At 39.1% G+C, this 25,743-nt stretch overlaps 1 protein-coding gene across 2 annotated transcripts in view; it reads left to right on the top strand.

The window, feature by feature from the left end:
• Positions 1-25,743, top strand: part of UBAC2 (UBA domain containing 2) — a 146,726-nt gene that overhangs the window by 87,607 nt on the left and 33,376 nt on the right. The window contains exons 5-7 of one of the 2 annotated variants that reach the window (XM_010959675.3): positions 721-844; positions 4,378-4,425; positions 24,264-24,509. In XM_010959675.3, coding sequence (XP_010957977.1) covers positions 721-844; positions 4,378-4,425; positions 24,264-24,509 — 418 coding nt within the window. The remainder of the gene's footprint in view (positions 1-720; positions 845-4,377; positions 4,426-24,263; positions 24,510-25,743) is intronic. The other variant, XM_010959676.3, reaches the window with a different exon arrangement.

Genomic DNA, 25,743 nt, shown 5'->3' on the forward strand with positions numbered 1-25,743 from the left:
TAACTAAGGTGAGGGGACAGGCAGGCAGTTGGGGGACTCACTTCATTTTCTGAGTTGAAGTCCTAGAAGGGCTTACGGTTACTCAAGGAGAGACTGGAGCAAGAAGAAAAGACAGACTATAATAGAACCCTGGAGAGGGTAGAAGAAAAGTGGTCGGAAAAATCATGGGGAAACCAGCAAGAAAGAGAGTTTAAGACAAAAGAAGGGATGAATTTGAGGAAGGAAGGGCAGAAGTGGTGAGCAGAGTCAAGTGCTCTAGTGATACATAAGTGGACAGAGTCTGAGATGAAGACTGGATTTGACTGTGATGAATTACAATGTTTGTTGCTTTTGGTTTGCCTAACCTCTTTCATCAGATTGCAAGCCACTCGTGAGCAGAAAACATAGCATCAACTTTAAATTTTGTCACAATGCCTGGCATTTGGTTAGTAGATGCTGAACCAGATGCTGAACTACTTCTTGCAGTATTTTTAGGAGAGTCAACAAGGATTAGATAACTAGAGTTCTCATAAATGTTACACATATGCACAAGTTATTTTGAACATGATGTCTGTAAGAAAAACCGACTTGTATATGTAAGAAAAACCGACTTGTGTATCTAAGACCATGCTTTTAGACTGAAATAAAATGATCAGCAGTGTTACTTGAAATGTACATTTGTCGTTGGTACTTTAAATTGAGTATTATACCATAGTGATTTTTTTTTATTTGTTTGCATAGCCTGGCGCCTGTGTTTGCTCTGTTTGTACCATTTTACTGCTCCATCCCGAGAGTCCAAGTGGCACGTATTCTGGGCCCGTTGTCCATCACAAACAAGACACTGATTTATATATTGGGACTACAGGTACAGTATGCATTTTTATGTTCACGTTTCTTTAACCAGATCTTTTTTTTTTTTTTTTTGGTCTTTTTCTCATTTGATCTCCTTGAAAACAATGTTTTTTTCCCCATAAGTTTGGCTTCATGATCTATATCAAATGTTCAAAGGAAGTGTTACAGAACAAGCACATCAAGGTATATAAGGTACTAGAATACTTTCATACCCTTTAGAAATCTGATAAGAGCTTTCACTGTAATTTGTATCAGTGGAAAATATTTTAATTTCGTTGTACAGTTGCATATAAGGACTTTTTAAAAATCGTAATATGAACTGGAAACAAATGAGAACAGTTAAAAGGTGGAAAGTGAAAAACCACTATCAACATTAATTTATTGAATACAGTGCCTCTGAGCTCCGAAGGCTTTGCCAGCTTTCTAACTCCTGCGTTGGCGGGCTTGACGGCACTGCCGCCATTCTCCACGTGGTTCGATACAAAGACCACTAGAGGACTTACTGTTCAACTTAAATTGGAAAAGGTTATCTTTACCAATATTCAGTGAAGGCTGATCACTCTCTGCTGAGTTCCTGGCCCAGGAATAGAAGATACGTAGGATTTTCAGTTTTATACCTGTAATACTTGTCACTTTTCTTTCACTCTCACACCTTTTGATGTCAGCTTTTATTCTGCTGTTTCCTGTGGTACCATGTGTAGCTTGGCCTTTTGATCCACGGTTAATACTCATAACATTCCTTATCCCACACATATCAAACCGGATACCCGTGTCACTGAAATGCCCTCCTCTCTCCCCTTTTAACCTTTAGCATTTCCTCTAACTTCTCTAGTCTGCTGACAGGCGCTGCCACTGGCTCTTCTGGGTGGGTGTTTCCTTACCTCTCTCACAGCCGTTTCTCATGAAATGTGCTTATTCCTCGTCTCTCAACCTGCATATCCTCACGCTCTCCCTTAGCCTCCCTAACACTCACGTAGAACCTAATAGCCCATTTCTGCATTTTATTCTTACTGCTAGGATTTGCTGTGGCATGTTTAATTTTTTTTTAAGACCTTACAACAGAAGGCAGAATGCAATGGTAGAAGAGTACCCTGGACCCTGGCAGGAGACCCAGGTTCTAGTTCTGATGTGATACTCACTAGCTTGAGGCGTCAAGTTATGGAAGCCTCAGAGCCTCATGTTGACCCTGTAGTTCTTTCCAGCTCTAAAGCTCATAGCATCTTTAGGGTGAAAGACATTGTTTTATTAATTATAGAGTAGGAATTCAGTAGAGCGTTGTGGGAAGTCTTGGGAGCCAAGTGGACCTTGGTTTAAGTACTTGCTCTGGCAGTTATTTTCTTTCTCTGTCACTTTTCCTGAGCCCCCATTTTCCCATCTGTAATGTGGGAACAACAGTATCTATCTTACAGTTTCATTTGAAAGATTAGAGATTATAGTGTTGGGTTTTTAGGGTAATCTGAACAGGTAAAATAAGAACTAAGTCAGTTGGTTTCTATTATTAATTAATAATTTATGTTTCTAGAGCTGCCACCATCAGTTGTTCTGAGATTGTGAGTGTTTTTGTTTTGTTTTGTTTTGTTTTGTTTTTTTGGTGAGGTAGAAGTTAGTATTGGAAAGTAGAAGTGGAGATGCTTCTGGCTTCTCGATAAAATCTAACATCCTTCGCATGAATGGCCTCCAGGGTTTCTTCCTGCCTGTCCAGCATCAGCTCCCACCCCTCCCCACCTTGAAGTGAGTGAGAAGATTCTATTCCTGAATTTTCTGTTCTCACCCTCTACTCCTCCCCTCTATGCCTCTGTCTCTTCAACAACTTGAAACCAGGGACACTTGATGGATGGTTGGATGGATGAATGAATGAGTGAATGAATAACTCTAATCAGTGTCAGAAGAACACAAATGTTTGTTAGGGGTCATTTCAGTATCAAATGGCTCAAGAGCCAGTCACGTGGTGCCCTGTGCTGGGGGGCCGTGGAGGATAACATGAAGGGTGGGATGTGGCACCTGCCCTCAAGGAGCCCAGCAGCGAGAAAAAACATACAGCCAGGATGTGAGCAGATACAACTGGGACCAGAGTGCAATAGGACGAGGGGCTTAAGAGTCCAAATGAAATAATTTTTTTATTGACAAAATTAATGATATTCTTTTCTTACTTGTGTATGAGACATGGTAGCAGAGAGAGATCCTGAGCTGTGGGGCCAGACCCCTGGGGAATGCTCCCAGCTCCCCCACCCACCAGCTCTTTGGCTTTGAGCAAATTATATAAGCTCTCAGTTTTCTCACGGGTGAAATAGAGTTAGTACTAGAGCTTACCTCCTGGGGTGATGAGGACGATTCAGTAAGGTTAATATCTGATCCCTGTGTGGTACACAGTAAGTGCTTGAAAGTGTTAGCTCCTTTTTTTGTTCTTTATATTTTTGGAAGACAATCACGGAAAAATATTTTTCCACATAATTCTCATCCTTGTTACTGTTAGAGTCATTCACACTGAACAAGCTTCCATGCTGGATCAGCGGATTAAATTTTAGATCAGCGGATTAAACTTGCAGCCAGTACTCGTTTCTACATAAGCTAACGTGAGAGCACAGCTTGTCAGGCTCCTTTTTACCTGCGCTTTGTCAGCTTTTACCTTTGCATCTGTCTTCTTTCTTTGAACCTTTTTTTTTTCCGATGTATCTTCGATAAATGTGCAGAACTTTGAGGTTTTCGTCAAGCACAATGTCAGCAGTGAACCTGCTTCTTTCTCTATAAGCAGAGGTGCTTAAACTCCCCATCTAAAGATCTAAATATGAGCAGACACTAGGCTACAAATCTTTTCTTTCTTGCAGGAAAACTTTGAGATGTCTTAGGATTTTATAATTTTTTTTTTCACCCTGAGCACAACGCTCAGATGTAAATGATTTGGAAGACAAAGGGAGAGATTTTGTGAGACCCAATAATAACTACTTTTGCCATTAATTGACTTTGCTAGTTTTTAGTTTGCTCTTCCTGGGCTGAACTGGAATGAGAATAAGCAACAGTTAAGCAGAGCAGCATTGAATGTGGACCTGTGTGCTGGCAGGAGTCTTCCAGCTAAAACTAGAGTAGCAATCATGGGGAATTAAAATGAGAGCATTATGTAAACTAATATTATATGTCATTAGCTAACACCAAGCATTGCATGGTGACTACGTATTTTGTATGTTGTTATTTCTGATCATTTCCCTATACATTATATTTTACTTTGTTTAAACCAATTAATGTCCATTTGTAAATAAGAATATGCTTGAATATCACTTAATTTTCCTTGGACAGGAGTGGGCTGGGTTCAACCAGTCTGTTTTAGGCTATAGAAAGGCTGAGGAAGATCTTCGTTAAAAAACAAAAAAAGAAAAATTAATATATTATTTTCTATTAAATAACAATGTATATTAATTTTCTGTTTGTGTATATTAAGATATATATGATTAAGACTTAACATAAATGGATATGACTACAGTTATGTAAAAATAAGTATGCTGTGACTGGCAGTTGAATTTCATTTTTAGTTGCCTTTTTTTTCTTTTATAGCTTTTCACCTCTGGTTCCTACATCTGGATTGTAGCCATAAGTGGACTTGTAAGTGTGATTCCCCCCTTCCTCCAATTCCCCCTCTTTTCTGAAGAAAATTCAGGAAAATGTCATGTTTAGATTATGGGTCATATTCAGCTGCCTTCAAATGTCAGATTCTGTGTCAGTGCTACTTCCTTAGTGATGAAGAAGCCAGTTACATGGATGATTGAGATGAAAGAGGCTACTTTGTCTCAGTTTTCAAGGTAACTTTGTTGGAAGTTTTAGCTGGGTTTGTCATTGTTACTTTAAATTTACATTAGTAGTCCTACTATGAGTAGGACAAAAGTGACAAAAAGAAAATGAAGTTGGATTTACTAAAAATAGAGATATTCTGCTTGTTTTGGAAAGAGACATTGTCATGCAAGGGGAAAAATAAGGTTAAGTGGAAAGTCAGGTGGATTGGAACTGACAGAAGACTCATCAGGGTGCAGGCCGGAGAAGGCGCCAGAATGCCTGCATTTTACACCCCCCCACCCCCGTCCCCATTACTGCTATGTAGGATTTTATTTTATTTTAATAAATGTCTGTCTTAAACTCTTGTTTATGAGGTATCAGAAAAGAGTCTAAAGCATGAAATTGAGCTTTATTTTTCATCCACTTAAATTTGAACTTCCAAATTGACATAAAAATAAGTTTATAACTAGGGTATATGGAATGTAGATTTAATTTCTTTCTCAGAGAGACTAAGAAAATTACTAGGTTCATAGTAAAATGTATAACATCAAAGGGAAGGGATTTGGAAATACGTATGCATTCCACTGCAGACATCTTAAGTAAGTTATCACTATCTGTTCTTATTTCCTGGGTGAATGGTATTTTGGGCCACTGGGTCATTACTTTAAAGCCTGCTCCCTTCTCTCCTTCCTTTACGCTGTCTATATTTTTCCTTGTCTGTGTTTGTGCTTTTCATACAAAACTTAATCCTTCACTCCCCACAACTTCCAGCCAAAATTCTGGGGATTGAAGTCACTTTGTTTCCCCCTCCCTAAACATTTTTCTCAGGTACTCAGATACCTGATTGGCTTCAGGACCACAGAGCTGACCTCTGTTGTGAGGCCTTCAAGCCATGTGAACCACCTGGTGTTCTTAAGACTTGTAGTGACTTAAGGGTGGCCTCGGGTCATACCAGTCCTGTTGGGCGCAATTGCCAGGCTCTCCCCAGTCTATTCTTGTCCCCACTTGAACTGCCAGCATGATTGACAGCTGCTTAACTAGCCTGTAAACAATAAATATAGTTCTTTACTTTTGTAATGAGAGCAGCATGCGAACTTACTGTTTCATTCATGATGCATTCTGTTTCTCTTAACAGTAATAATCTTGAAACCCTTTTTTGGATCTTTTCCTAAAGGATTCGAAAATATGAAAAGGACCTAATTGTATTACATTTCGTTGTGTTAGTTTACTATTGATTGATTTGCTCTCAGAATTTGAACCCTTCTTTAATAACTCATGTGACTCATTTGCTTTAAGACATCCCATTTTCTTTTTTTATTGTGATTTCAAACTCCTGGTTTTAAACTGAGCTCTTGCTGTCACCTCAGAAAGTTTCGTTTTGTGACATTTAATGCTCTAGAGTTGGAGATAGCATTTTCCCTCTCTTTCTAGTCTTTTAAAAACCTAAAGTATGTATTGTGGTCAGTCTTTTCTAGTACATGTGCTTAACAGGTGGTAAGGTGCTTGAATTAATTTTTTAAAGGAGTCAGAAGTTTAACAGATTTTTAGCATTTAAATTCCTAATTTCAGAAGAGTGAATAGAATTCTTCAGTATTTGGACTATACTTCCCAGATGTATTTAGCATTTAAATAATCCCACTATTAATAAACACCTCTAAGCCAATTGAATTTTCACTTTTTATAGTAACTAATCCAACCAGTATTATTGATCTCCTACCGTGTACACAAATCTGATAAATCTTCATATCAGCCCCATTCTTTATTGTTACTCCACCGCGATTAGGTGATATCGTGCTTACGCAAAATGATTAATGTCAGCGATCGTTATACCAGTTTTACTGCATGCTGTACCGCAGATGTTAGTGCTTATTTTGAATTTAAAGAATATTTTGTTTCTGACTTTTTCCAGAAAACCACATTTTTATTATGAAATATTTAATATAATATGGTATACTTTAGATAAGGATAATTTATAAAGGGAGATATAAAAGTATTTGTGAATGTTTGGTTTGGACACCGCTGAATATAGGATCAAAGTCTGAGATTCACAAAGCCACAGCTTGTCCCAGATGTCTCTTCCTCAACGTGACTTCTCCTCTCCCCATATTTATCAAGTTACTTCCCCCTTTTTTTTTTTTTTTTGGTTTTTATGCTAAATAAAATATGAAAAAGAAAATAAAATTCCTACTACCAAAAGAAATGCACAGATGGCATTCAGTGTTTTGGAGGAATGTTAGAAAGCCTTTTGATGAAATTTCACCTTTTAGCTCTGAAATCAATAGTTCCCCTAACATACTGTATGCAGTAAGGAAGTAGTTTTATTTCATTCTGGCAATTGTGCATTTTTTTAAGAGAAAGCTTTTCTTAAAGAAAAGAGCCATTTGTGTAAAACATAAGTCATGTGTTATCTGCTGTCATGGAAACCAAAACTTTTATGCATGCTTTTCTAGAAAGCTGCCAACGTTGGGTTTGGTTTGTTTTATTTAGCTATTGGTGGATTTATTTTGCTTAGGCTGATTTTTACCTCTCCTTGTGTCAATTCTTGTATGATTGTAAATATTTATGAATACATAACTTTAAAATATTCCACTGATTTAAAGAGGAGGAAGATGATAAATTATATCAGTACAGTATTGTATTTTGCTGGGTGGGAGCCCACTTTCTGTCTTCAGTGCTGTCACAAAAAAGAATAAAGACTAAATATTTTTCCTGCGTTTGGATGGGCGTAGTGTTTAGCTTACCAGTAGCAATAAAGAGCTCATTTGCCCAGGACAGCTTTCAGTCCACAATTCCGTTTTGTGACCCATCAGGGAGTCCAGCTGCTGCCTAGCTGGTAAGGGGCATTCGGTTTTGCTTAAAGATTACTTTGCAGGTATTCACGTGTATCCTTGATACATGTTTTAATGTTGTGGTGTTCTCCCTTTGGCAATTCTGGTTTTCAATACCAACATTTAATATCTAAAATATGACTGTTTTCATGGAAAGTTGAGAAATTGTCATTGGAAAGCTTTGGCTACAGTAGCCAAGGGAGATATTTCAGTGTAAGCAAGTACTTCACCGTGTTAGTATTCACCTGCTTCCATCATATTCCCGCCTCATGTTTGTCTGTTCTTCTTCATGTCTTCGGTGAGAGACCTTCAAAAATTGAGGCCACTTTATATATTCACAGTTCCCGCAGTCTTATTACACATTAATACCTTTTGTTTTAAAGAAAACATCGCTTACTTATTGAACTGTATTAAGTTCTTGCGGTTCTGCAGGAAAGCCTTCCGTATCCCTGCACTTCTTCATTTTCTGCCGTTTTATGAATCATAGTCGTGAGTCATTACCACTGGGATGTACACTCTGTCTCAAAAGCTGAAGTCTTGGGCCTGAACTGATTCTGGCATGATTAAAATAGAAAGAGCCTGCTTTTGCCAATTTTCTCTTTTTACAATTCACATATTTACCATTATTTGGTCCTCTTTAAGCTATTTGGGCACAAATGAACAGACAGGCCTGCATTTCTTAGACTCCAGGCTTCTCCCCTTTGATCTGTCCCTTTATGGCCTAGCCATTTCCTGCGTTTGTTACCTGTTCTGTACAGTATGTCAGGCTTCCATTATCTTGTGATCAAGCAACCTTAGTGTGAGAGAAAATCTGTCCTACCCAATAACAAGATTAGAGACATAGATTCACACCAGATTGTTTAGAACTTTGATGGTCTGAGTCCCCCCCCCCCCCCCCCGTAGGTAGTGGGGAATCTTTAAACCTTTTCAAACAAAAAACCCTACGATGGTGCAAGATTTTAGGATTTGTAAGTCATAGAAGGGGAAGGGGAGAGTTGAGCAATCTTGAAGGAGTCAGGATGGCTCACTTGTGGGCTATGATTTATCCTTCTCTCTTCCCTCCACAAGAGTTTTAAAGACAAAAAATAAAACATTGTCTTATGGCAACTGTAAAAGAAAAAGCATCAGGCAGAACCTTATGTTGATTGGCTTTCCAAGTCGTGGTGTAACTGAGGGGAAAACGTACAGAACTAGCATAATCTACTGTGGAAATCTGAACTCTTTTGGAGCCCTGACCTGCGTCCGGCTGAATGAGGGTGGGGTGTTGGGTCCTCTGTGCCCTCCCCTGCTTTTCACATCTTTCTCTGCTCTTCATGCTTCCTTTCCTTCTATTCCTTATTGTTTCTTCCCTTGGATTTCTTCCCTGGATTGACCATAGGAAGGGTACAGTGCAGCAGGTCAAGTAACTCATCTGATGCCCAAGGTTTTCAGTTGAACTTTAGGGGCTGAGATCATTTTCTGAAGGTTCATGGAAAACCAGGACAGAAGCTGGAGAGGGGAGTCAAGGCTCGTTAGAGCTGTGAGATGGGCTGGGCTTGTGAAAGAACCTGGTGTAGAAGTAAGAGACGACAATAGATCCTTAGAAGGTGCTTTCACCTTCTTATAATTAACATGGTATTTGTGATCCCAACACTGAATTGAGTGCTTATCAGTCCATTGTACAACTTTCTCCCTCTCCCTTTCATTGATTCATTCATGCCCTCTCTCTCCCCTCCTTTTCTTTCCCTTCCTCTCTGTGCCCCCTTCCCCTATCCTGACCTTCGGTAGCCTGGACCTACTAAAGGAAACCTTCTGTCCTCTCCTTGTCATGACAATTACAGCTCAGTCCAGGGCTGACAGAGAATGTCTTACTGGATAAGTGTTACACAGGGCGTGACTAGTAGACTTCTAAATGTTCAGTGCAGGACTGTAAAGTTTGTATTACTGTAACTTATCTTTTACTTATAGGCAAAAACCTAGCCTCCTTTCAGAGCCTTTAAAAATTAGGCACCCTCATGTACCTCTCTCAGCCCTGTGAACCATGTACTGCAGGGACACTGAACGTTTTCTTTCCTCAACATCTCCTGCTGTCTCAGGGTTCTGGGCCACTGTGCAGTGGCTTATTTCTTTAACAAACACATTTTTGTAACATGCCACAGTAAATGGCATTTACCGTGCTCCAGGCACTTGTGGTAGATAATATTATTTGCTCAAGTGTTATGTTTGTTCAGAATATTTGTTCCCCCCTCCTCACGTGCCCTGTTAATACCAGGCTTTACTCTGTGACTTACATCAGCCACTAGGCTATGAGCAAAAGTGATGAGTGCTTCACAGCAGAAGTTTCTAGAACCATTGCATGGTTCCACCATCGCTCTGTTCCTTTTGTGCCAGATAAAACCTGCTTCATCAGCCCAGACCCCAGAACAGGGAAGACACGTGGAGCAGGGCTGTGGCCAACATGTGAGATGAGTGAGAGGTAAATCTTTGTTGTAAGCTACTGAAATTTGGGGTAATTTGGTATCACAGTATAAGCTAGAGAAAGCAGACTTACTACAGCTCTTTTCTAAGCACTTTACAAGTCTGTTATCTTAATTAGCCCTTGTAAAAACCTGATCACCTAGGAACTGTTGTCTCCATTTTATAGATGAAGAAACAGACACGGAGGACTTACTTGCCAAGAATATAGGTTGGTAAGTTGTGGAGACAGGATTCAAATGCAGGCACTTGAACATTAATGTCTCTGCTCTTAAGAGGTAGCTTTTCATCATAACCACGTGCAGTTTCTTCCAGCTGTATCCATTCTTTCACCATTTGATCCCTTCTCTTCCCAGAAAAATCCAGTTCATTTATGTTCTGACTCTGAGTCTGCTCTTTCAGTTTAGGGATTGTACATTATTCTTTATAATCCCCGGTTCCTACCAAAATGCCTGGCATTTTAATTGTTGAGTTTCAAAATTCAGTATTATCAAAATAATAATTTCTCTGCCACAAAACACTGTAATTCTTTGCGATTATTAGGATGCTTTCAATGTGTACTGCCCTTCTAGGCTCTTGACATCATCTCTGCAGTGGTGGAGAACCCGGCTTCCCTTTTTAAAGATGAGGAGGCTGAAGTTCAGGTTGGACGACTGATGGGTAATAGAGCCAGGACCAAAGGCCAGGTGTTCTGGTGATCCAGTGGGTCCAGTGCCTGGATCCACTGTACATTGCAAGGCTCTCATTCATGTCTGTTTCAGCCACAAGACATGTACAAAGCTATTCTTAGATCTTCCTTTGACTACACCACTAAGATGAGGCCCTGTTCATCAATGGAGACGTGATTCTGGAGGGAGATCTTGGACATGAGGAAGTTTTAAAAGTACCCAGGGGTCTGAAAAACACATCCACAACGGCTTCCTGCAGCCTTCGTTATAAGTTTTGTGGACCAGACAATATCCAAGAAAACTTTACCCCATTGGCAGCCTCTCGTTTTCTTCCTAATACAAAGAATCCGGTCTATAGCTGTACTGTGCTTTCTCTTCTACGATCATCACGTATGTTTAACTGGTCCTCCAAATGATGGATTAAAAATGCAGCTCAAACCTCACCTTCAGCAAACTCATTGTCTTGAGTTTCTGGCATTGTCATGTACAGCAAGATGAAGGGAAGGAAGGTTTTGAGAAACTTTAAAGGATAGTGTTAAACATACTTAGCTGGGTCAATACTGCTGCTGGTCAGAGGAAAAAGAAATGGAGATAAGGAAGAGGTTACCAAGAAAACACCCGTATTTTTTCATTTCAGATGAGTACTGGTAGATTACATGTCAGTTGCCACACAGAGCATTTTCCCACAGGGTCTTCACATTGTTTTCCTATCAAGAGATGGAAAGTCTTGAATCAGTTTTGATTATCTGTTTACACTGATTTTTAAAAATAGAAATGTCCAGTGCTCCTTCCTCTTTGAAGCTGGTGGTGTTGATATTTTTCTTATATGTTGATGGTAACCTCTGGGAAAGGATTATGGTAAAATCAACAAATATGATTTGGAATATATTCATTATAAACAAAAGCATAGCTTATTAGCAAAAAGTCTTAGTTTATGTTAGCTGGGAATATTTTCAAGGTGTTGGAAGTTTTTTATTGCCAAAGATTATTTTTAATCTGCTAAAATCCCACCCCTTTGTAGAATTTTAGAGAAGATTTATATATCTAGAAATGTCTCAGTCTTTCTAGATCTTTACATTTACTTTTTTGTGAGAAATTTCTTTCTCTTTTGTTTATTAAAGTATTACTTACAGTAAAATTTACCAATTTTAAGTGTACAGTTTGGTGAATTTTGGTAATTGCATACAGTTTTGTAATCACCACCACAGTCAAGATAGAATAAACAGTCCTCTCACCCTGAACATTTTTTTCATTCCTTTTGCTCTCTGTTCTCTCACACACCTGCCATCCCCAGGTAACCACTAGTTTCTTTATGTCACTACAGTTTTGCCTTTTCTAGAATTTCATATAATTTGAATCATGTAGTATGAAGTTTTTGTGTTTTACTTCTTGTACTTAACATGATGTTTTTGAGATCAATCTGTGTTTTGTTACTGTTTCATTCCTTGCTAGTAGAAATATTAATCTGTGGTATGGTTGTACCACAGTTTGTCCATTCATCAGTTGGTTAATATTTGGGTTGCTTCCAGGTTTGATTATGAATAATGCTGCTGTGGAAATCTGTGTACACACTTCTGTGTGGACGTAAAGTTTTTATTTCTGTTGGGTAAATGCCTGGCAGTAGAATTGCTAGAATTTATCGTATGATAAATACATGTTTAACATTATGAAGTAGTACCGTATTATTTTACACAGTGGCTGTACCATTTTGCATTTCCACCATCAGTACGTGAGAGTTCCAGCTGCTCCATCTCCTTGGCAGCACTTGGCATTGTCAGTCATTTTAGCTTCTCATCCTAGTTGGCATGTCATTATATCTTGTGGTTTTAATTTGCATTTCTCTAATGACTAGTGACTGATTTGAGCACCTTTTCATGTACCTACTGTTTTGTATATCTTCATTTGTGATGTGTCTGTTCAAGTCTTTTACCTACTTATCCAGTGGGTTACATTTGTCTTATAATTGAGTTAAAAGAATTCTTTTTATATTTTGGATATAAGCCCTGTGTTAGATATATTTTGTAAAAACTTTATACCGGTCTGTGGTTTGCCTCTTTGTTTCCTTAACTGTGTCTTTCAATAAGCAAAAGTTTTAAATCCTGATTCAGTATTTCAATTTTTAAAATAATTTGTGCTTTTATACCTTATTTAAGAAATATTTGTTAATCTGATGCCACAAAGATTTTAACTATGTTTTCATCCCCTTACAGTTTTTGCTGTACCATTTAGGTTTAAGATCCAATTTGAGTGTAATTTTTGTGAAGTTAAGGGTTGAGGTTTTTTTTGTTTGTTTTTTTTTTCCCCTATACAGATATCTAGCATTGTCCCATCAACATTTGTTGAAAAGACTCTTTCCTCCTTTCAGTATTACCCTGGCACCTTTGTTGAAAATCAGTTGACCAGTGTGGATCTGTTTCTTGACTTTTCTTTTTTATTCCACTGCTTTTTATGTTTGTTCTTATGCCAGTACCGTACCATCTTGAGCACTTTTGCTTTATGGTAAGTCTTGAAATCAAGTAACATAAGTATTCCAACTTTATTCATCTTTTTCAAAATTGATTAAGCTGTTTTGAGAACATTGACTTCCCATATGCATTTTTATTTCAACTTATAATTTCCTTCAAAAAATAAAAAAAGTTAAAATTTTGCTTGGGATTGTACTGAAACTAGAGCTCAATTAGGGAGGATTACCATTGTGATGATTTTAAAATATGCCCACAAATTCTTATACTTCAAGAGATGGAGCTTAATTCCCCTCTTCTCGAGTGTGGGCTATACTTGGTGATTCACTTATAATGAATAGTATATGGTAGAAATAATGGTATGTGACTCCAGAGGGCAGGTCATAGAAGACACAGCTGCTTTCATCTTGTTCCTCTAATATCGTTTATTCTGGAGGAAGAACCCAGCTGCCTTGCCACAAGGGCACAGAAGCAGCCCTGTGGAGAGGCCCACGTGGCAAAGAGCTGTGGCCTCTTGCCAGCAGTCAGCACTAACTTGCTGGTTGTGTTTTCAGGCCAACTTAAAGCTAATCCTTCAGCCCCAGTCAAGCCTTAAGAGGAATACAGTTAGGCTGACATCTTGATTGTAGCCTCCTAAGAGACCCACAACCACCCAATTAAATAAGCTGCCCCTAGATTTCTGACCGACATGAACTGTATGTATGATAAATGCTTATGCTTTAAGCCACTGAGTTTTGATAATTTATATATTAGATTTATAGATTTATAGATTATAATAATAGATAACTAATACAACCATTTTAACTGTATTGGGTCTTCCAATTCATAAACATAGTATATCTCTACATTTATTTATCAATTCTTTAATTCCCCTTTTCAGTTTTTGCATTTTTGATGTACAGGCCCTACATATCTTTCATCATTCCTGAGTATTTGTGGGGTTTTGACGCTATGGACTTGTTTTGTATTTTGTTCCAATTGTGTGTTGCTAGTACACAGAAATGCAGGTGATTTCTGTATATAGCTATTGTATTCTGCAATTTTGCTACATTTTTTTATTTCTAGTAGCTTTCTGTGGATTCCTTAGGATTTTCTACGTATATGATCATGTCATCAGGAAAATATGTTTTGTTTATATGTTTTATTTCTTCCTTCTAATCTGTGCCTTTTATTTTTCCTGCCTCACTGCATTAACTAAGACCTCTAGAATAATGTTAAATAAAAGTGGTGAATGGACATCCTTGCCCTGTTCCTGGTCTTAGCATTGAGTTTTCTTCCTTCTCTGAAACTGTATCTATAATACATGAATTGTTCTAGATCTTTACGTTCATTTTTAATTTATTATTTTTAGCCCATTGGAAGAAACAAGTTTCAAGATGTCTGTTTTCCTCTAAATTTTGGTTTGTTGAATCAGTTTGTGAAAGTGAATATAAGTTTAAAGAGGGTGGTCCCCTTTTTAAAAAGCATGTGAAAGGCTTTGCATTTTAGCTCCTGATTAAGGCATTTTGCATGTGCCAGGGACTCTGCTTGTCTCTCGGTGTATTTTTTCCTTAGTAACGGAACCTTAATCTTACTTGGGGCAGCAGTGCCTCCCAAGTAAAAGATCATATTTTCCAATTTCCTTTGCATCTCAGTATGACCATCGGACTAAATCCTGGCATCCTGGCCAGTGAGTTGTAAACATACATGTTGGTGGGACTTTGGGGAAGGCGCCCTGAAGTGGCCCTTTTTCCTTCCTCATTTTCTTTTCTCGCTGCATGGAATGCAGTTAATATAGTTGGAACTGTCCTAACATGAGGGAGAAATAAATTTCTGTTGTGTATAAGTCACTCTTATTTACAGTTTTCTGCTTTATGCAGTTAACCTAATCCTCCTGATGCATGATTTTCCAAAAGGAAAAGCGTAGAGCAGCTTTCTAAGACAATTTTTTAGAAACAAACAATCTGTTATTAGTCTAATTAATTCTGTTCCTATTCTAATTCAATTTGCCAGGAGTCAGAAGGATACCCAGTGTTTTAAATAGAATCTTCAAAATAATATTAAAAGAGAAAAGAGAGCTGTAGGAAATTAATGTGAAATCACTTTTGTAGTTGACCGAGAAAAACATAACAAGACTCGGTAAGTGTTAAAAGCACATGATTCTGTCTGTTATGAAAGGAACAGTTATTTCATAATTAATCACAAATGGCAGGAGTAACTTTGGGCATCTCTAATTTGTATACATACTCTTTGCATAATAAAATAAGTAATTTGCAGGTTTTCTTCTGTCTTTCTTTAGTATTTTCAATGGAGAAGAAGGAATAAGAAAATACAAGGTCTGTTAGAGCAGGGATTTTTGTTTTGCCCCCTGCTGTATCCCAGCATTTAGAACACAGCCTGACACATACTAGATGTTCAGATGTACCTTGTCCAGGGACAAGGGGACATTTGTTCCCTTGGCTCGTCCTTGTCTTGTGAAAGCAGTGCTTACCCCAAGGAAAGCCGCCCCTGTGTTTGTCCCACTGCCCATTAGGTGATAGGTTTCTTAAGTGTTGGGACCATGGTTCACGAGGACCTTGGCAGTGCAGTTTGCCGAGCAAGTTTTTGTTCTGCCACTGTTTGCTGGAGATCAGCAGAAGCCTGAGCGCTGATGCCAGGTCATGGTTTCTCACCTTTGCTGGCTGTGGTTTCATGCTAATATTAAACAAGGCCAGAGGACAGTTGAGGTTTACTCTCCGTAATCAAGAGGGTTTCACATGTTTTCCACCCAGCAAATTAAATTCTTTGTTTGCCGGATGAGCATTATTTCACGATTCCCATTCTCAGAGGACTAATAATCTAAAAAATCAGATTTTTGTAATTAGATTACAGAAGTTAGACCTGTGTAATAACAGATGTCCTTTTTTATTTTTTCATGTTTATTAATGGCCCCCCCAAAATCAACTTCCTGTTGTTTTACATTCTTGGTTAGGTTTATGAGATAATAGCTCCTTCTCTTTACGGGGGGCTCCTAGCTCTAACTCAGAGCTGTGGCGTGGCCCTTGGGCCTGGGCTTTCAACCACACGTAGTCCAGAACGCTCTCTGGTTCCCTGGCGTCTGAGGCCCTTTTCCGGGCCAGGCTTCCTGATTCCTGCTGCTTGGATGCTCCAATTCCAGCTCTAGCTGGCCTTCGCAGGCACAGCCTGCGTGTTCCTTTCTGCCGTGTCTGACCCTCCTGGATCTGCCGAGGCCACTGCTACGGCCTCATCCCTTGTCACCAGGCCTCTCAGCTTGCTCTTGGGCTTCCTGGCTCTGAGGGCCTACCAGGACCCCTCCGTTAGAATTTCCCCTGGCCTGTTGACATGCAAATCCGAGCAGATGGTCTATTTTTAAAGCCTCTTTTTCTTTTTCTTAACAAATTCTATGGGTCTCAAGAAAATTCTCATCCAGAAGTCCCAATATAAGAAGGGTTTATGAGATAATGAAAATTAAAGTTAACTCTATACTGGAATTTGACACAACATTGTAAAATGACTATAACTCAATAAAAAAATGTTTAAAAAATTAAAAGATTAAAAAAAAGAAAATTCAAGTTAAAAGTAATGTGTAAATATAAGGTAATAAAGTCAGTAAGTGATACTCTCTCAAGGCTTTTGGTAGCAGCGAGGTCTAACTTAGGTAAAGTTTAATACACTTACCCCCCCATCTTCCCATAGAGTAGGGTGGTGTGATTATCAAATATTTATAGGAAAACTAAACTCTTAAAGCTCTTTATATTTTAATCCTTTGTGAATACCTATGTTGACAAAAATTAGTCAGTAGTCAGTCTAAGAAAGAAATGGAAAATTTTAGCCGAGCCGACCTGAGGATTTTAGCCTAGGAGACAGACTTTCAGAAAACTCTGAGAACTGTTCTGAAGAGGTAAAGGGGAGGCCAGGACATAGGTGATTTTGACGCAGGGGTACATGCAGTCAAGCACACATCTGGCTTGTTGTTAGCAAGGAACAGATTCTTTAGTTAATGGGTTTAGTGTGGGAAAGATGTAAAAAACTGAATTGGTAACATTTTCTCCTGAGCTGTCTATCCGTGGGCCAGTCCTGTCAGTTTTCCCAGAGCACGAAGTGCCTCATCCTGATCTTCGCCGTGAACTGCTTTCAGAGTGTGCTGTGGTCGGCGACTGCAGTGGCTAATGACTTGATTATTGGAGAACTGGATGGTGGACAGCTTTCTTTATTTTACAGTCCTTTCTCTTTCAGTCTGAATTTTGACCAGGGTTGGCGTTTTGTGACCAGTTTTTCCCATGGTGCTAAGAATGCTCACTCCGAGGCCCGGTGAGGGTTTCGTTGAGAGGCCGCTTGGTGCTATTACTGGACTGGGCCCTGTTAACAGCGGCCGAAAGCCTCTGGACCGCCTGTCTTCCTGGTTTGTTATGGTCCAGGAAACGGTTCCCTCTTGTTTCTTCCTATACCTGGAGTTACATTATTACAGTCATTGATCTTATAGGGCTGTATATTTGGTCCATCATTTCAAGTCTCCTAATCGGAATTAATTTTGTCACACATTTCGTAATGGAAAAAAAATAATCTTGTAAAACAGGCATAATACAAGGAATATAGCTAGTAACATTAATAAGGTCTTGAGTAAGTATCTAAACTAAGAGCTTCTATTAGGTGTGGCCCAGTGTCTCCCCAGGTTGTCTGACCAGTCTGTTCTGCACCAATATCTACGTTTAAAGAAAATGTTACGTTGGCATTGTACATAAAGTTCACCAAAGGTGCCTGCACTTGTAAGCCTAATGGTGGGTCACTGCAATCCCTTGCAGTACTGAGAAAGGAATGTTATCTTCTAAGGAGTTACATAGCTGGCATCAGAAGGGGGAAAATTGATCTTTATGGCTGAGTAGGTATTTCTGCCGTTGGGGAGGTCTGGTTAACACATAATACAGATGCACAGTGCACACTGGAGGGGAGGGAGGAAGACAGAACAGTCAGAGAAAAATTTGTTTAAATTTTTCTTGTCTTGCCTTGAAATAGGAATTTTTATTTCATCACCTAATACATTTCACAATTGCACTTTATTGTTTGACAGCTTGAGGTCATGCTGACGTACTGGAAGGGTGAATAGGTGAACTCTACCTTTTTGTCACAGGGGAAGTGTGAGCTTAGGACCAAAGAACTCTGTCTACTGGCAGCTTTCCAATTTCCTGTAAAAGAACCTAAGATAACATACTTTATTTTTGTGGACCATTCATTCATTTGCCATTCTCTGAGCAGATACTTATATGATACTTAATACTTGCCAGGCACTGTTCTAGGCACAGAGGCCAAACAGTGATCAAAACCAACCAATATTCTTACCCCTTCCAGAGTGTACATTCAAATAAGAAGTAACCCTTAAAATAGAACTTTAAGCCAGTGAGCACAAAACCCTGTATTATCCCTGGCAGAATTTGCAGACCTGTACTTATTACTGGGTAGGATGTCCTAATTTTTCATGGGCTGTTCCTACTAAAATTGAATGCATAGTTTCATAACTATACATGATGGTGGGGGTGATAGATACAGGCAAGAGAATAAAAGTCATTAGCCTTCCTCAATTCCTTGAAGGAATCTATGACCTCCTGCCCCCTACATTAGGAACCCCTACTAAATTGTGAGCTCCTTAAGTACAAGCAACAATTATATATTTTCATTATTTTTCCTTATTTCTTTAAAAGATATTTGACTACATAAACCATAAATAACACAGTATTAGTGAGTCCACAGGCATATAGGTATAATATATAAGACAGAAAAGGAGCACAGTGGGTGGGGGTGATGTTCAATAGAATTATGGAATAATTCAATGGAAAAATGGAATTATTCAATGGGAAAAATTGAATTTCTATAAAAGTGAGATGTTGCTATAAAAATTCCATTAAACAAATTAAGATTAAATACAAAAAAATTTGCCTAACACCAAAGAAAGTAGGAAAGTAGGAACAAAGAACAAAAAACAGATGAGACAGAACCAAATAGCGAGATTCAACTGTATCAAGGTAAGTACACGAAGTGTGAATTGCTAAACACTCTCATCAAAGACGGAGATTTTCAGAGTGGATTTAAAAGCAAGAAACTGCTGTCTGGTGGCTACAAGACAGACTTTAAACACAGACACACAAAAAAGATTGAAAGTAAAAGAATGAAGAAAGATAAACCATGGAAACAGGAAACTGAAATGGCCACATAATATCAGACAAAGCAGAGTTCTGTATGAGTATTACTTAAAGCAAAGAGGGGTGGATACTTTATTGTGATAAAAGGGTCAGTGTATGTATGCCTAATAACAGCTTCCAAATACATGAAGTTAGAATAGAACTAAAGAAGAAAGAGACAAGTTCACAATCACAGTTGGATACTTTGAGACTAAAAAAAGAAAGAACAAGTTTAATTTTTTATTTAATTCAAATCTCACAGTTATTTGATCAATTTTTTTCACATTTTGTTACATTTATAATATTTTACTGTCTTAAGCTAAATCAGTGTGATTTTACTGTTACACAGCTCCATTTTCTGTTTTCCTTTCTACCCAGATCTTCAGAGAAGAAATTTCAGTGTCCTCGCCTTCAGTTCATTATATATATTTTTGCCACATTTGCTTCCTATCTCTTTTTTTGTCAAAAAAAATATATATATATATTTGTTACAGATAGTGCTGCCCGCCCACACACCTCCCCTTCCCTCCCCCTTATCATCCTGCTGCAGAAGAAACCACTCTCCATGGTTCTGTAGTTACTACATGAGTATGTGTCCATAAACAGTAAATACGAGCATTTTGTGTTTTGAAATTTTGCAAAAAGATGAATACAATATATGATACCTTTTTAGAAGCGTATTAATGCATGTACACTGAGTTTATTTAACTGCTGCTTAGTATTCTGTGGGTTGAATTGACCACTCTTTAGCCATTCCTCTGCTGGAACACTGTTCCCGTTTTCTGGCTGCTACACAGAACTTCTCAATTGAGTACCTACCCCCTCGACAGTTCTGCTGGGTGTTGTCAGCTCGCTCTCCCAAGTGTTGTACCACTTACCTTCGCTCAGGACTGTGTGTGTGAAAGTTCTCAGTTCCCCCTCATCCTCACCAAAACTTGAAACCAAATTTTTCTGTTTTTGCCAATTATTATTGTATTTAACATTGTTCATTTCAGGTTGCATTTCCCTAAAGACCAGTAAGAATAAACATCCTTTCATGTGTTTGTTGGCCATTTGAGTTTCCTTTTCTGAAACTACCTTTTCCTCTGCTTTTTAAATTGGGTTGATTGTCTTTTTCTTACAAGTTGATAGTTTGTTTATGTTCCGATGCCCCCTTTGTTGACAACAAGAATCCTAAGTGCCTTCTCCCAGGCTCTTCCTTGTGTTTCACTTGATTAATGGTAACTGTTAGTGCACTGTAGCTTTTAAATTGAAAAGTGGGTGAATGTGTGTTTCCTTTCATAGTTGGGGCTTTATGTTTCTTATTTAAAAATCCTTCCCCATCCCAGTGCCAAAAAGATGTTCCTTCTGTATTTTGTGCAGAAAAATTTTCAGTTTCGTAAACTATGTTTGTGTCCTTAGTTCGTTGGGAGTTATGTACAGTGTCAGGAAGGGGGGCCCATTTTGTCTTTATCGCAGTGTGTCACCTGCGTATCCTTCTCCCCTCCAGTGGACCCGTTTCTGCGGTGGACCAGGTGCCTGTACACAAGAATCAGCTTCTCTGCTCTTGTTCTTTACGTCTATTTGGGTAGCTCTACGTAAAGACCACACTGTTTTCATTACTCAGACTTTGTAGCATACTTTGAAATCTGGTAGGCCTTATTCTGTTTCTCTAAAATTACCTTGTCTATTCTGGATCCTTTGTTTTTAACTCTTTTTACTATGATAAATAACACATACTAAAATGTACATAAACTAGAAATGTCACGAAGCCAAACAAATCATGTGAAGTGAACATACCCATAAAAACCCACGCAGGTCAGAGCCCCGCCCACCCCAAAGCCCTGGGCGCCCCTCCCTCCCGTGGCTGCGCCCCTGGTGCACACTGGTCTTCCCACTTGATAAATAGTTCAGATTGCTCCGTCCACAAAATGGGCTCATAACGTACGCAGTCTTTCATGTCCGGCTCTTTTCTCCCAACATTATGTTTTAGAAATTTAAACTCTAGTATTCCATAGGAACTTTAAGATTGACATTTGAGTTCCAACCAAAAACCCTAAGATTTTATTTGGAATTATATTGAATTTATATATTAATTTGATGAAACTTGGTATCTTAACCATTTTACATCTTCCCATTTGTGGATATGATGTTGTAATATCTTTGTCACTAGAGTTTTTTTTTTTTAATGACCCTATTGTAGTTTTGTAGTTTTATATTTTTCCATAAAGGCATTATATATTTACTATTAAATTTATTCCTAAGGATCTCATAGTTTTTGTTGCTGTTATCTGCTCATAGTTAATTGTTTTTCCTTTCCGGGCAGTCTGTATGTGATCTCTGGTTACTTTTGTTGACTTAAAGAAAAATGCACAACATAAGAATTGTGAGTTTAAGTTTAATTCAGGGTCTTACTGAGGACTGCAGCCTGGGAGACATGTCTGAGGAGCTGCCCTGAAGTTGGGGAGGAGCCAGTATATATATGGATGTTTTGGTTAGGAAATACAGGCAGTTAAGCATACATCTCGATAAAAGAGGACTGCTGATCGCACAGAACAGATATCTCGAGTTAATTTTAGTGTTTTCTATGTATGTGAAGGTGCAAGAATCTGGAGTCATGGAAATTCTTCCTGAGACAGGCATCTGGCTGTCTAGGGGCCTGTTTATCTAAAACCCAGAGCACCTCATCCTAGTTCTCCATCCCGAATCCTCCCCAGGGCACAGTCAGTGGGTGACTGCAGTGGGTTGTGATTTAACCCTTGTGTAATGAGCGCTTTTGTGCTTTTTTGTTCACACTTCTAAGGATTTCTTTCTCTGTTTCACTATAATGGATCTAGATATAAGTTTCATTTATTATCCTTCTTGGGACTCCTGCATTTTCAGTCTGAGTATTTATATTCTTTACTAATTCTGGAAGACTCTTAGCTGTTTATCTCTTGACGTACAGTCCCCTTCTCCCCACACTTCCTCTGTTGTCGTCTTCTGGAAGGTCTATGACACTTACACTGAGGGCCTCTCTGTCTGATGGAATCCACCTTTTAGAGCCCAGGGCCTCCCCGCTGGGCCTGCTCTGCCTGCTCCACAGCCTCCTTTGGCTCCAGAGAGCTGTGCCCTGCAGAGCTTTACCTTCTCCCTGCAGGGAAGAGCGAGGGCAGACGTGGGCTGTGCAAGGGAAGGGGAGGAATTGCAGATGCTTCTTGCACGGAGTTATGTGACCCTCCACTTCACTCCTGCCTTCACAGTACCCGGTGCCTCTGATCCCCGAGTCTGTCCAGGGGACCCTCTCCCGCATCTGGATTTACCCTTTTCCTCATGTGCTCAGTGATTTCTGACTGCTCGGTGTGTTTTCCGTTTTGTTATGTGGTTGAGGATCACAGGTGCTTTCTAGTTTCACTGAATGTGGAGTTTGTTTCTGTTTTCATTTTCTTTGTTGCTTTGTACCATTTTTGAGAGAAGTAGCATGGCAATTATTTGAAACCTAAAGTCCTTTTCCATTCACTCTTCAGCCTCCTCCTGTCTGTTTTTTGCTCCTACCACTGCACCAAAACTGTTCTTAATTTTGCCCAATCCAGTGGTCGTTTTCCTCTCTGTCTTGCTTGAGCTCTGGGCCGCATTAGACAAAGCTGACTATTCCCATCTTAAAACCATCTTAAAACACTGTTCTCTCAGCTTCAGTGGTACTAAACTCTCCTCATTTTCCTTCTTTTCCCTGGCAGCCCCTTCTTAGAGTTTTCTGGCTTCTCCTACTCTGTCTATCCACAAAATACTGGCGACGTCTGGGCTCGATCCTAAGTCCTCTTCTCTCTTCTGTAATACATTCCCCACCCTCAAATTGTCTCATCTAGTCCCGTTGCTTTAAACACAATCTAATATCACTAACTCACAAATCCTTGTCTCCACTAACTTTTCCCTTGGGTTCCGGGTTTTTATATCCCACAACCCACTTTCTGGCTCACTGACATTTCTGATAGGTACTCCCAAGCTCATTCCTGCATTGCATTTGTTTCCTCTGCCTGAAATGTTCTTCCTCCAGTTCATCAAATCCCTGGGACCTCATTATCCTTAAGATCTTTGCTCAAGTGTCACTTCCCCTGAAGCTTCCCTGACCAGCTGACCTACAGAAGGTCCCTGCTCCAAGTCACTTTCTTCTATTTCCTTCATAGGACTTGTCTGGAAGTATTTTATGTGTGTGCTTATTTACTGTCCAGTCTCCGCACTGACCACGGTTACCTCCCCTCTGTAAGGGCAGGACTTTGTTTGTCTTGTCTCCCTCCATATTCTAAGTGCTTGTGACAGCGCCTAAGGTGTGTAGCAGATGCTCAATAAATTTTTATTTAATTAGTTAATTTTATTAGTAAAACTTTTTTTAAAAGTGTATTTTTCTCTCAGTAGATAGAAAGTTGTCAAATACACTCTAATCTGGTATGAATAACTTCTTATCCTAAGAATCAAATTCACAAAATTAAATATTTCTTTACAAAAGAATAGCAGTGCTCTTTTTACCTAGAATACCATAGAGTCTTTAGACTTCTTTTACCAGATAAATTGCCTTAAAGATGAAAAATAGGCTTATTTATAAACAGAATTATTAATTGCTAACTATTGGCAAAGATCTTTAAATCTAGAAAAATCAATATTTGGGAAATATATTAAAACACCATATTTTTTAGATTATCTTTATTTTCTGATAAATTTATTATATGACTGGGTCACGCTGAACATCAGTATTGTTTTCTGGAATCTCTCTGATGGCTATCTGCCAGTAAGAATAACCACAGAGTTATACAGGGTGAAAGTGTTTGATAATCAGATCTTTTATGGCTTAAAAAAAATGAGAACATTGTTTTTAAAATATTATACCATTACTTTGAATGTCAGGTGGTTAGGATTTTGCTGTCTCTTCGAAAATGAAATAAAAACAAACTTGTTTACTGAGTAAATTAAACTTGTCATTGGTTTGAACTGCTTAGTGTTCTGCAGCTTGGTAGAAGTTTGGTTATTACCTAACACTGTGAAAATGAAGAAGAACTCCATCTGAAGTATTTTGTGGTTATTGATTTCTTTGTTTAATATGTTCTTTAAAATGTTGCTACATTTCAACCATCCAGTTGGACTCTCTTCTTGTAGATTTCGGGTATCTGCTACAGCAGTGACGTGTTCCAAGTTCGTCAGGTTCTCTACGTCCCCGGCTGGCTGGCGAAGTTCTGTTCCTGGGCCCTTGAGCCCATCTTCTCATCATCAGAACCCACCACTGAAGCCAGAATCGGGATGGGAGCCACAGTGGACATCCAGAGACAGCAAAGGATGGAGCTGCTTGATCGGCAGCTGATGCTGTCGCAGTTTGCACAAGTGAGGCGACAGAGGCAGCAGCAGGTAAATGATAATTGTGATAAAAATCCAAAAATGCTCTGTGGCCTGCGTGAACCTCTCCTCTGAGACTGTGTGTGTGGCAGGGACTACATTTTATTTCTGTGCATTGCATTTGTGGATATTTTGACATGTTTCTGAATAGAATATAAGTCTCTGATAGTGGCTATTCTTAATTTTTTCTTGAGGTGAAAAAAGTAAATTGCAGCTAAAAGACTGGTCAAACTGGACATTCTTGTTCCACTTCTATTAGATAAGCATTATTTCTTGGAGAAACACCAACCTAGTTAACAAGATGTGATATTTATCTGTTTTTATAATCTTGTAAAAGCCACAGTGTCTTCCTGTTAAAATGCTTATTATCGTGTGCTTTGGAGTGAAGGCAAATGTCAAACTTCTTGATTTTCCTTGGTTGAATTGGAGAGAATGTGAAAGTAAGAAAATTTTCCAAGGAACAACCAAGTAGATCAGATAAATGCTGTGTTTTCTTATCCTTGTCATTAATCATCCGGAAATACTGAGCGTATGTCTATGAGTTATATCCAGACAATCTGATACCACACTTGTCCTTCCAGTGTTATTCTGCGTCAGGCTAAGACCTCATACGCAATCTGCCTTTGACACGTCTGTGGTCCAGCACAGGCTCTTCATTTCTTGTCTCCATCTTCTTCACCCTCTGTTCTCTCCTGCCATCTCCCTGTCTCCTGTCTACATGGTACGTGAGAAGTAGGTCTGCAGGCCTCACCGTGGTCTGGAAAAGTGAAATCAGGTGTGACATCCCTGATGTCCCATTGGAGACATGGGTTCCAACAGTTCACATCTGAAATAGAAAGAAGGAGGCACTTTATCAATGGGCCAGGTCTACAGGTGAGAAAGAGAAGTGAAAGCTGTTCCCTGCAGGTATATTGGAGGTTACTGAAACATACAGTAAAGAGACCCATAATGTGGTTAAACGTGGAGGACAGACGTCTCTCTGAGAGAGGTCAGAGCTGCAGGTGCGGATCATGGAGTCGGTGTGTAGGGCTGGGAGATGTGTCCCACTAGAGCATCATACCCAAGATGAACGTGGCTCTAGACTAAGCCTGTATTTAGCAGGAGGAAGAGGTAGATCCTTTAGGGAAACAGAGGGAAGGATGAAAAGTGTGGGAACTCAAACTAATCAGTGTCCCCAAAACTGAGTAACGATGAGAGTAAATATTTTCCGGGTAGAATGGGAAGAGCTGTGAGGGAGAGAAGGAAG

Source organism: Camelus bactrianus, chromosome 14 (assembly GCF_048773025.1).
Source record: "Camelus bactrianus isolate YW-2024 breed Bactrian camel chromosome 14, ASM4877302v1, whole genome shotgun sequence".
NCBI classification, from domain to species: domain Eukaryota; kingdom Metazoa; phylum Chordata; class Mammalia; order Artiodactyla; family Camelidae; genus Camelus; species Camelus bactrianus.